The sequence below is a fragment of the Acomys minous genome, assembly GCF_964271855.1.
Source record: "Acomys minous genome assembly, chromosome: 10".
Classification (NCBI taxonomy): domain Eukaryota; kingdom Metazoa; phylum Chordata; class Mammalia; order Rodentia; family Muridae; genus Acomys; species Acomys minous.
Genome location: NC_140491.1, coordinates 44,214,739 through 44,228,159, shown reverse-complemented (window position 1 = coordinate 44,228,159; position 13,421 = coordinate 44,214,739). Strand labels below are relative to the sequence as shown.

Below are 13,421 nucleotides of genomic sequence, written 5' to 3'. Positions count from 1 at the left end.
TATTTGATTGCCTAGACGGGAAGGACCTTGTAAGAAGCTGTGAAGAAAACAGAGATGACTACTGAGATGTCTGTCTCTGTCCCCCTAAGAATCAGAGAACTGGTTGGGAGATAGAAAACCATGAGCAGATACATTATCCCGTGTCTGGACAGGGTTAGAAAGTTCTGGAATGGCAGGCTTCAGTGATTTACAAGAGCAACGTAAGCAGGTGCCAGAGCGGAGTGAGGAAGAGTGCTACCACAAAGGTGGCAGGGTCACACCGGGATCCGTCCGCGGCAGAGGTGCAGTCTGGATAGGCTGACAGGGCATCTTAAGGCTTAGCGAGTACGGTAGTGACACAAGGCAGGTCTGGAGTGAGATGGGACCTCTAAAGTGGATCCAGTGATGCTGGAGGAAACATAGTGACTGAGGTACATGGTGATTCAGGTTTTTGATGTTGTCCAGAGGCACACAACGGAGGCAAGTGCTAGGTGGGCATGAAGGCAAAATGCAGAAACAGGCATTGTAATAAGGAGGACGGTAGCGGTGTCAGGAGACACTAGTGCTCAGACATCAGAGCATGAGTCTGAGAAGATTTGTGTTCCAAGAAGGAATCTCAAGCACGTTGAATCCAGTTACAAAACAGATACCAGGTCTAGAGAATGGGGTGGGAAGGCTGTCTTCACAAAGACTGTAAGACAAGACTGAAGAAAAAAATCAGTTTAACTGTCAAAATATAAAATTGGAGGTTGTTCCCTTAGTTAATACCAATATTCTCTTAAGCTCTGAGTAAGAAGTAGATTTACAACTTTTACAGTGGAAAAATGAATGCATGTAGCTACCAGCAATATTTATCTTCTATCTGTCCATCATCTATCTATCTATCATCTATCTATGTATCCATCCATCCATCCTTCATCTACATGTATATCATCATCTATTATTATTTGTTTGTTATCTGTTTATTTTTCTATCATTTTCTATTTAATTTTTATCCACCCATTTTCCTTATATAAATATATACATATATGCTTGTGTGTACATATCTATCTGATTATATACATTCATTTCATATATATATATAATCTGACTCAGAGTGCAAGATGGAACTGTTTAAGAAAATATACAAAAATTAAATCTGAAGCAAAGCAGCTGCTGCAGTAACATACCTTCCTAAGATGATTATCTTATAAAATTTGGATTATTGTTAACTTACTACATATTCTGTTAGGTTTTATATAACTGAATTTGTATTTCTTTAAATTAATACTGATTTTTTTAATGCACAAGTGCCACAATAGCATTCAAAGCACAAAGTACCTTTTATACAACAGCATGGTTCCACAGTGCACCAACATCACACATCAAAAACATCAACATACCGTAAAATCAAATGCTGTTTCTAAAACAATATTGATTACACTTCGTACTTTGTGCCTAACTTCGTTTTTTATTCTTAGTGCTTTGGGCTCCTCGGGGTGAATGGCGCCGGGAAGAGCACAACATTCAAAATTCTGAATGGTGAAACTGCACCAAGCTCAGGACATGCCGCCATCAGGACTCCTCAGGGGTATGATTCAGAATCGATCATTTTTCTGTTTCCCTCCAAACTCATTTTCTGTTTGCAATTTCTCCAAAGGGGTGACAAAGTCTCTCAGAATCATTGACTGGAGCTCAACCCTTGTAGCCAAGAAGACAGGATATTTTCCTCAATCTTAAAATCTGTGGTCAATATTTGCATCATATTTGTCACTCTATCTGTCTGTCTATCTATCTATCTATCTATCTATCTATCTATCTATCATCTATCTATTTACTATCCATCTATTGTTTTTTTTTTCCAAGAAAGGGTTTTTCTGTGTATACTTGACTGTCCTGGACTTACTTTTTTGTCGACTAAGCCGGCCTTGAACTCACAGAGAGCTGCCTGACTCTGCCCCACTAAATATTGGGATTACAGGCCTGCTGCACTGTGCCTGGCTTGGCATTTTAATTTAAACATACCAGCGTACTTATATGCTTAATCTAGTTTTGGCTGTTATCTATGTGTTCACACTCAGGAATGCCTGTAATATGAAGAAAAATGCACCATGTCCATTTAGCAGAACAATAGTACTAGTGTTTCCCCTATGGCCTATGTCCTAGCTAGCCACAGATTTTTGGCCCAAGTAATGGTACAAGTTGTTTATCATTGAAATAGAAATTCTTGTTTGTTGTTGCTCTTTAATCACAGGGTTTCTGTGTGGGGGCTGGCTTCAATCGAATTGCCTCTACCTCCCGAGTGCTAGGATTAAAGGTGTGCACCACCACTGCCTGGCTGAAATAGAAATTCTTAATATATATTTCTGTAATGTATCTTGTCCAGATTTTATGTTTTTAGTCTTCCTTTTAAGTTCCCTGTGTTTGACTTTGTTTTTAGAGTTGTTTGTATATAGAAATTCTCAGTGATAGTAAAGTCAGTTTCGTCCCCTTCTCTTACTTTTGACTTTCTGAACCTTGAGTAATTCTTCTCTTTCTGAGGTCCTAAAGTTGTCACCTGTCTTTTCTTTTCCAAATATTGGTCATTTTAATGTATGCTATTTATAAGGAGTTTTAATTAGAATCTTTTGTGTAGCAGAAATATAATTTGATTTATTTTCTATCTGAATAGTGTCTCAAATCTTTTCTGAACAAAATACCTTTCTTCTTTAGTCAGTAGCATTCTTCCTTTCATATAAGGTCCTAGTGCATGCTGGGTATTTCGTCTCAACTGCTTCCAAAGCACATCTCACTGTATCTCTTCCTTCTCTCTTTGATTTTCTGTGGACTCTTTGGGTGAGTCTAGGAACCAAATTAGTACAGATCAATAAGGGAATATCATAGAAGTTTTTAAAAATTGGAAATAGATTCTTTTCATATACAATACATGCTGACCACAGTTTCATGCCCCACCTATCCACTCCTTATAGCTCTCCTCAACCGCTGATATCCTCAGATCTACTCATCCCCTGCTTTCCCTTCAGAAAAGGGCAGACTTCCATGAGAGAGCAAGCAAACAGGACAAAACAAAATACCATAAGAGAAGCCAAATGCCCTCGTATTGAGGCTGGACAAGGCAACCCAAAAGCAGAAAAAGAGTCCCAAGAACAGGCAAAAGAATCAGAGACACATCCACTCTGTGTTAGGAGTCCCACCAAATCACCAAGCTAACAGCCATAGCATGTGCACAGAGGACCTCGGACAGACCCATAGGCCCCATGCTTGCTGCTTCAGTCTGTTGAACCCTGCTTAGTTGATGCAGTGGGCCATGCTCTTCTGGTGTCCCTCATCCCCTCTGACTCCTACAATCTTTCCTCCTCATTTTTTATTCCCAGAGCTCAGAGGGGAGGGACCTGATGGAGACTTCCAATTTAGAATCCCTCTCCACGTAAAGTCTAGCTGTGAGTCTCTGTACCTGCCCTCATCTGATGCCAGAAGAAGCCTCTCTGATGATGACCAGATAAGGCATCAATCTATGAGCATGGCAGAATATCATTATGAATCATCTCATTAATTTTTTTGGACCGTGTCTGGTTCTTTTCTATGTATATGGGATCTTTGCAAAAATATGAAGTCTGAAGGGGTGGCACATAGAGTGATTTTGTACATTTTAGACAAAAATTGTTGCATTTGTGAGCGAATGGCAGGACAGAGGAATCTCTGTTTTAGGAGGGTAGGCTCGAGACTTGGCACTGAGAGATATGCGGGCTGGTAAAAGCTAGGGGGAGAGCAGGGCTGTGGGCCTGGGCTTGTTATTCAGTTCAGGTCAGTCGCAGCATCCAGTCTTTGGAGGTAAAGGGATTTCCTTCCTTCTTCCCTTCCTCCCTTCCTCCCTTCCTCCCTCCCTCCTCCCCTTTCTTGCTCTCTTCCTCCCTCCCTCCCTCCCTTCCTCTCTCCCTTCCTCCTTCCCTTCCTTCTTCCTTCCTTCCTTCCTTCCTTCCTTTCTCTAATCTAGCTGTGGCCAATACAGGTAGAAACAGGCAAGCCCGATGCCCCTGTCTTCAGCGAGGTTTTCCTAGGCACCTTCTGGCTAAAGGAACTGTTATACCCACTGTGGTCTTTGGTATGCATTTCCCTGTCGTCTTTTAGATTGTCTACTATAGCCAGACCGCCCTCCCTAATTCCTTCTTCAAATGGATTGTGATACTTTAGGGACGTCTCTCCTACATATTTTGTTACAAGCTCACTGCTTTGGCCTAAATTATATCAACCTTTTCTGCAGTTTGAGGTAAAATAACTTCTTTGTGGTACTTTGTCTTCATCATCTTTCACTCACTATGGTGTATACTGACACCCATCCAAGCCAATTTAGAAACGTCAGTCCTTTAGGTCTTGAAATTTGCCTGATGGAGTCCTTGCCGATATTCTAGGCTGTTCATCCAGGTGAACTGGATCCCAGCAGGAGCTAATTTGTCTCCTATGTGCTCGTACATTTCATTTTCACTAGCTTTTCTCACGGATTTTCATTTCTCTAGCTTACAGTAAATTGAGCTAAGTGGGTTTATTCATTTTCATATCCTCCACATAAGCCTCCTGTCTAGCATGGTTTTCATACCTTCAGCCCTTCTAAGAATGTATAGCAGGAGAGGAGGTCCCCCTCAGTCACAGTCCTAGGGGAGGGGAGTAAGGGGAAAATGGGAGGGAGGGAAGAATGGGAGGATACAAGGCATGGGATAACAATTGAGATGTAATATGAATAAATTAGTAAAATATATTTAAGAAGAATGTGTAGATTCAAAACATGCCATTGGTGGACCGTCAGAGTCCTTGTCTCACGGTTATATGGAAATGGGCCTGTTTCCAACCTCTTAGAACCTGGTCCTGGCCCTGTCCCTGTCCCTGCTAATCTAGCATGGAACATAAGTAGCTCGCTGTTAATCCTGAGAGATGTTCTCAGCTTCTCCTGATGGGAAATGTCTGTGTTCTAACCCAATATCCCAGGGATCACACTTGAGCTTGAATTTGGTCTCCCTCTATGTTATAGCTACAAAGGGCTTTTGTGTCTTTTCTTCCTCGTAGGGAGCAGATGTGTGGCTATTTTTAATAGAATTCAAATCTAAAAGGCAGACATGGATGGTCAGACTTAGGCCCTTCCTCTAGAATTCTCTTCATTTTATGCTCACAGGGGTGCTTATTTTTGAGTGTGATTATTGTTTTTCTAAAAATATACAATTCAATGAATACACAAAGCAATTCACTAACCACATGTTTTAGATATAGGGAAGAAAGTTAAAGCATTGTGCCTGTAATTCTAGACTTTTAACTGACTTCATACTGCACAGAGATTGTCATGCAATGAACTAAGATTTTGAATGCAATGATAAATATAGTTCACATTTCTATGTGGTGGGAAGGATGTAGAAATATCATTTCTACAAATGATAAATATATTCCCATCAAATCAACATTAAACTAAAATATGTTTTACTTTTCATTTAATGACAGTATTTCAATGCGTTGAATATCATTGCTTGAAAATTTATATTATTTGACATTTAAAACATTTGAAGTTTAATTAATACATTTATAAACTATAACTTTTCTGTCCAAGGGCAGAGTTTGCACTTATGTTAGTTAGTGTCAACAGATGAAAACATTTATAATAAAATTTATCTTATAACAGAAAGTAAAATTTATCCAACTCATGTATGACCAACTAGTTGTGCATACCACCCGCCATTTTAAAATACCTATGTGGAACTGAAAATCCCTTGAGGATTAGGACGTTGATTTCCCCTATGGCAAGAGAATTAAGATATAAAGAATTTTTTGTTGCTTGTGGTGGTATCTGATTATTTGTTCTCTCTAATTTGCCTATTTACAAGACCATATGGACAAAAGAACCAGAAATTTTAAAGGTAATATAAAAAAAATGTTTACTTTTTCATCCCTGGAACACTGACTCCTTTCTTTATTATTCCATTCTATCCTTTGTAAAATAATTGGAAAATGAAATTCAAATAACTGCTCTCGAAAGGAAGAATAAATTTGCATTCACAGAATGGTCTGTAAGTCTCTTATTATGCTACATATCTGTGTAATTAGTTTAATTATAACTAAATCACACTTGCATTAATTATATTTTTAACCTTGATTATTTGTAATGTTAATTGCACATTGGTATTCAAGGAATTAAGTAGGTAATTAAAAGCACAATAGAATTTGTAACTACCCAGAATGCTGGAGTACCCCTTTCTACCCACAAAGCCCCACATTGATTGCTGTACAACTAAAGCACAGGGACCTAGCCGTTCACTGCACTGGGGCTTATTATTATTTTTTGTCATTTTCTGTGGTTACATTATTGGGAACAGTCCTTTTTATTTTAATTTGTGCTTTATAAATTCCCATAAATGACTAAGTGGATAACTCACACTTGGGAATATATATATATATATATATATATATATATATATATATATATACATACACACACACACACACACACACACACACACACACACACACACACACACACACACAGAACTCTTTTCAAACCTGCAGTTTAAAGCATATGATGAGCTCCTGATATAATGACAGTAACCATAAGTTGTTAGGCTACCTGTCAAGAACCACATGCTTGGTTTTTGATGGTAATGAGGGGGACAGGATCTTCTGAAGCTTAGGCAGACTCAAACTTTCTATGTAGCTCAGGATAATCCTGAGTTTCTAAACTCCATGGCCACCTCCTGAGAACTGAGCTTGCAAGCCTTTTTCCACATGTAGCTTTATGCTGCCAGCACAGGGCTAAAGTTTGAGTCTTAGATTATGTCAGTCTAGGACACATACGCTCCATCTTATCCTCAGTTACCCTGTGCCATGGACCCTTCTCTTCTAACGCAGGAAGATGGCTGCATTATGTAGCCAATCCTGTAGTCATCGGCAATTGCAGCCATGGAATAAAATAGTACTAATGACAAGACTCATGATTTCCTCCGACTCTACTATTCACCAAAGCATTTAGGGGTCTTTACATTCTGAGTCTTACCGGAGAATTATAGTGGCCTTGGGAAGAGACTGTTACTCTGATTTTACTGACAAGGAATGTGAGATTCAAAAAGACATAAGTCATTCACTGGAATTCAAACTCTAGTGGTAGAGTTTAGATTTTATTCAACCTTACATTTTTATTTTTTTATTTTTGAGAAATTCGTTCACAAGTACTAGAGTTATATCATTTTCACAACCCTTAAGTCTTTTTGTGTTCCACCGATTCTCAAATCATAGCACCTTTTCCCTTAATTATTATTATAACATTATAAATATATGTGTATGATTATATATATATATATATAAATATATATAATGTGGAATGCTCATGTGTATACATCTGATTAGGGCTGACTATTTGGGATTGGATGCTTGGATAACCTATCAGAGGCCTATTCCCTGGAGTAAACTAAGTCTTGTTCCTCCAGAAGCCATTGATTGCCCATTGCTAGCTCTTCATCTAGGGGTGGGGCCTTGTGAAATGCCCCTCATCCAAGTTGGCATGCTGACTTGTGTTACCCTTATGTGTATCTGGTTTAGGTAACCATACTGTTGAGATTTCATGAGTATAGCATTCTGTTGTGTCTAGAAGATACTTTCTCACAGCTGCAGTCCTGGTTATCTGGCTCTTACAATCTTTCCTCCTCCTTTTCTTAGATGCTCTTTGAGCCTTAGGGTGTAGGAGTTGCACTATACGTGCGCCAACTGGGGTTGAATTTCCTTGGTAATGTATTCTCAACATTTTAAAAAGGTTTATATTCTTCTCGTAGCCTCTGTCTGAAGCAGAAAAAAATTTCTTTGATGAGGGATGAGAGATTCACTTATCTGAGGGTATTAAGGATATGCATTTAGAATATAGATAAAAACTGTATTGATTTGGGAAAATGCAATAGTGGATCTCCTTTAGGGTTCATGACACACCAGAGTTGGGAAGCTGGTTAGGTGTCAGCACCAGGCATGAACCCTCTCCCAATGAATGTATCTTAAGCCCAACTGGACACGTGTTGGTGACCCTCAAGATATAAGTGCTACTATTGTACCATTGGGAATCTGTTGCTGAGCTGGTCCATGAGACTCCTAAAACCATACATGCTGTTACCATTCCCTTTGGTTGTCTCCCAGGACATGAAGATAAAAATCCTACTGCTGAAGATATGCACACTTCAGATATGAGACTTAGAGGAATTGAGCTAGAGCAGGCATAGAAGTCTGCCTTTTTGAGGACTATCTCTCATAATATCTGAGTGTACGATCAAGCTACCAAGGGAGAAAAGCAATCAATAGTTCTACCCAGCTGTAAAGCCTGAAGTTTTCAACTTTCAATCTTATGCCTTTCCTAACCTACTGTGCCTATTATTAGAGAAAACTCTAAAAGCAAAGAGAAAGAGATAAAATATAGAAAAGGAACAGGATGAGATATTCTTAAAATAAATTGACAGACAGCAGAATTGCACACATTTTTTGCAACAAAGGTTCTGTCATATTTACAATTCAAAAGCTCAGACACTGGGTTTTAAAAAGCACGATTGTACATGACACTCTTTAACACAGTGTTACTCAAACATTCCAGGTAAAAGGAGTGACAGTCTGGCAAATAAAACAAAACAGAACACATAGATACATTAACACCTTTTAAATAAAATTTGAGTAAAATGTAGATAGAAGTAGAGAGATATAGTATATATTGAGAAAACTACTATCACTGTGAATATGAACAGTAAGGCTGTATTTCATGCAGAGTTCCTAAATAAAACCCCTCATATTAGTTTGCAAACTCCTAGAGTAACAGCTAGGCTAAGTATGTAGAACTTATTCCCACTAGAACATACTGTAGGGAATAGACTCTTTTCATCATTATTTAGCAATTTTCTGGAATTTGTGTAACAGTTATAAGACATAGTTGAGAAATAAGGGTAATTATATTGACATCTTTTCTACAAAATATATTTGAGTTAATAGATATAATGGGAAGACAGTTAAATGCAATAGCACATGTAAAGTACGTATGAATCAGGAATATAGTCCATGTGGGTGGGTTTAAATAAGATGACATTTTAAAGAGTAATAGGCGTGATCGAGTACACAGTCATAATGTAGTATACACCACATTGCTAAGTAGAAACCTCAATAGTCCTCGTACTACTCCTCCCCTCAATGTTGTATAGGCCTACGGTAAATAGAATTGATTTTGAAGAGGGTATAGATGACTTAAAACACAGAAGTTTATGTAGAAAAAAAGGGGAATTTAATCATGGTATTTTTGAAAGGTGATGGACATTAAGTGGTATTTCAATGAACTTTATGGGTTTCATAAGTGCATTTCCAGTTGTCTATCTGACTTTGTGGAATCAGAGAGAGACAATAGGCTAAAAACATAGTGTGCTTTGAAAATTTTACGTTAGTTTAATGGGAAAAGGAAACCAAGTAGCCAAATTATGCCAAGAGCACTGCTTATTATAATATCAAAAATACTAGAAATAATATAAATAAATTTGAATGTATTTTACTAATTGAGAACATTCTTCCATAAGCAATTAATATAAAATGTATAACATAAAGTATGGGTATGTTTAAATATGTGAGTATGTTAAAGCATTAGAACACCGAAGTTCAAGATCACAAATACTAACTAAGGCAGAGTTGACAGACATGTGTAAAATGTTATGGTGATATATAACATTTAAAGAGAAAAGACAATGATCACATATAATAGAAAATAAGAGAAATCAGCACAAGGGCTAAAGAGGCAGAGAGGAAGACGTGCACTGCACTGTAGAGGGCCAAAGTTCGGTTCCCAGTACCACGTCAGACGGCTCACAAATGATTGTAGCTCCAACTCCAGGCCATGCCATGTCCTGACCTGGACTCCCTAAACATTTGCATTCACATGTGCACACACACACACACACACACACACACACACACACACACACACACACACTTAAATTGAAAAAATAAGCACAATATAAAAAAATGACTAATTAATATTTAAAGGTCCTTTCTACCATTAATATTCAAATGAAGGGAGGCAAGGCTTTGTATTTTCATCTATCATCATAATATTTAAAAAGTGGCCTGGAATTTCTTGAAGACAGTAAAACACTGTAAATAGTCACGATGATGTATAAAATAAATACATGATGGCACATAAAAATGCTTGAGATAATGCTTTCTCTTATAAGAATTTTTGCCCTGAAAAAGAAAGAAAATTTAAATAAAAGACTGAATAAAAACAAAGTTTTTGTCTTGTCTGTATTATAGAAAGTGGAAAGATACTGTGCTCTTATTATATATTTGGTGTTTGGAGTCAGTCAAAGTATAACTGTTAAGCTATGTGAATGATATTTAATAAGTTAATATAGAAGACTCAAATAACAAGAACATGTACTTACTATAAGATTAAAAAGTACTCCCCCTATTTCACAACTGCTCTCCTGAGGCCATAAGCAGGAAGAAAGGTGTTTATGGATCAGGGGACCTGCCAGGGTTGATGTCATGGCTGTCTGAAACAAGGGTGGAACAGACGTGAGGCTGTGCCAATGAACTGGCTCTAGTAGCCTCAGGGGTGAAGGAACTGCACAGCTGCTCTGATCAGGGGCATTGCTGAGCGGGGTCTTGGAAGGGCCACATCCTTCCTGAAATTGTAAGTACTGAAGATTCACACAGTGGCATAGGAAGATGGTGAGAAATCTTGACAGTTTTTCTCTGGGTTTAGAGTTAGAAAGGAAAAAAAAAATCTCTTGCACACTGGAACTGGGTTTACACCCTCCCTGGTCTGGACTCCAGCAGCTGTGCCATCCCCTAGGGAAGCATATCACACAGAGACAGGTACCAGGTCATTCCCTTGTGCATACACACTTCAGTGATGCTGTCCGTGACAGAGACAAATCACTCTTATTTGTAAGTTAAAAATGAGTTGGCTTCAGATTGATGAACTCATGGGAATATTCAAGAAGAAAATAATAGGGCTTCTTTGAAACACATCCCCTAAGTCAAGATTTTTCAGTTAAAGTAAACAAATAACATTAAAGGAGAACACAAAATCAGACACTACAGTCTGCACATGACACCTGTCTTCCATGAATATAAATTAATGGATTCAATAAAAAAAGAGAATTGTCACACAGAGAATATAATGTCCCTGAAAATCAACCACAGAGAATATATGAAAACTATAGCAATAGGACAAACAACTTATTTGAAAATGGCATAATGTCTAAGACTGAAAATGGTGCTTATTGAATTTAAAAGAAAAACCATAATGAGTGGGTTAAAATTATGTTACTTATGGAAAAACGTGAAAATGTGGCTATTTGGAAAGGATGGAAAGAGAAGGTCCCAGCTGGGTGTGACGGTTCACACCTGCAATCCCAGCCTTCCCGAGGCTATGCCAAGAGGACCCATCATCTTGAGGTCAAAGCCAGCCTGGGCCAATCTCAAACATAAACAAATGGATAAGTGAAGAAGAAAGGGAAAGTCCAACATGAATGTAATTAGTTTTTAGACTCAGAACGGAAGAGACAGTGAGAGAGACACAGCATTAGATGAAATCACGGCTGTACAATTGCCAGTATTAATAAAACAGATGACTCCTTAGATCAGGAAAGATATTTGTCTTGCATAAAAATAAAAATCTTGCATAAAAAATGTCTTCATGACATTATGTGGTGAGAACAAAATCCCCAGAATGAAGGTAAACTTTAAAAAATGTAAAAGAAAAGACAGATTGTAGCAAAGAAGGGAAAACTAGATCGAGTCTTCAAATAGTAGCCACTAGAGGCTTCTAGCATTGAAAATATCATTTAAATCAATTAAAGAAAGAAAATTATTTTCTCAGCAACATCAGGTACAACTCTAGAGCTTGTCTGTTTGGGCCAGCGCACATGCACACAGAAGGCTTCCATTATTGCCTGGGGAGGGATCTGTGCCACAGAGTCCACTTCCGAGCACAAGACAGCTGACTTGCCTAACCGAGCATCATCAGAGTGCAGCACAGGAATGCCATGGATGAGTGTGCACTGGTGTGTCAGCAACCATGATAGCAAGGTGGAGGACTATATTTTATATTTGTACCACTCTCATGTACTAGATTATGAGGCAATTAAATAATAAACAGCACAGAAATTCTTCTGGAGCACAAGACTTCTGCTTGGCACTTTAGATCAGCCATTTCTGGAGCTTGCTATCCTTTAGCACATGCAACTAGGACAGCTATTTGGTTTAGGATGTGGTTTCTTCCTTTTGTAAATGACCACCATTACAGAATTCATGTGCGCAATAACTATTAACTACTATAGCATCATCAAAATGCTCTGTGCTGTGGGCACAGCACTTTAGAATTTATATACAATTGGCTCTTCTTCCTATAAACATGTATAGCAGCAAAATAAAAATACACACAGAGCTCACAGATTGCTTGCAAAGGTCTAATCGTCCTTTTAACTTGCAGATGAGATCAAAGTATCTGCCCTATGAGTTTGCAGAGTAGGAGCAGCTTGCTAGTTGGTTTCCCCGCCCCCCCCCCCTCACTTTTAAGTAGATGAAAGTGTAACAATGCTGATACAGAGTTAGGAAAAGAGTGAAGGGAAATCCTACATAATTTTAAGGGACTATCTTGTAGTCCCCAGTTTTGAGGACAAAATTCTACATATCTATGTGTGCATGTGAGGGTGGGTGTGTCTGTAAGCTCTGTACACACACGTGTTGGTACACATATCTATAGATGAACTCTTGCACACTGCCAGGGATGGTCATCACACTCATTTTACCCAGCTTCTCGGCTGACACTGTCCGGCTCTCCGCACTTCTGAGCCATCTTCCTGTGGCCGCCTGTCTATACTCTACCAGATTTCTAGGCCAGCCTGCCCTCAGTCATGTGTCTGCCACATTATCCTAGTCTCATGTAAATCGTCCTTTTCTGGAACGAAGTACCATTTAGATGAAAATCTCATTTTCTTTGGAAAGAAAAAGAGATGGTACTTTTTCTGTTACAATGAAGATTTGATCAAGAACACAAACCAGCTCCTGTGTTTAGCCGTCAGCACTGACTTTAGCGGGCACAAGGAAGATCATGAGTGAGCGCTAACTGTTCCCCATGGAACAGCTGTCCAGGTTTTCACTGGGGCCATTCAGAACAAGCACACAGAGTTGTTCTCAGTTTTTGACTGAAATGCTGAGCTCTGTATACATACCACTTGTCCATATTTTTGTGTGTGTCTATAGTACATTGCTTTAGGTGTGTTTTCTGTCCAGAGAACCATCTTTGAGAGTCTTGATATTTCTATTTTCAGTTTTGAATGAGGAAACTTCTTAAATATGTAGCAAACAAGACTAAGGGAACAAATAGCAGGTAGGTATTAGTATTACTAAACAGGATACTTCCAGCACCCTCCAAAAAATGACCGAGGAAGCCCAGAGGCAGCAGATGGCAGAAA

At 38.6% G+C, this 13,421-nt stretch overlaps 1 protein-coding gene across 1 annotated transcript in view; it reads left to right on the top strand.

Annotated features, from left to right (window-relative positions):
* ABCA13 (ATP binding cassette subfamily A member 13) overlaps nt 1-13,421 on the top strand; it is a 418,312-nt gene that overhangs the window by 327,413 nt on the left and 77,478 nt on the right. Inside the window, exon 55 of the mRNA XM_084798070.1 lies at nt 1,440-1,549. Coding sequence (XP_084654196.1) covers nt 1,440-1,549 — 110 coding nt within the window. The remainder of the gene's footprint in view (nt 1-1,439; nt 1,550-13,421) is intronic.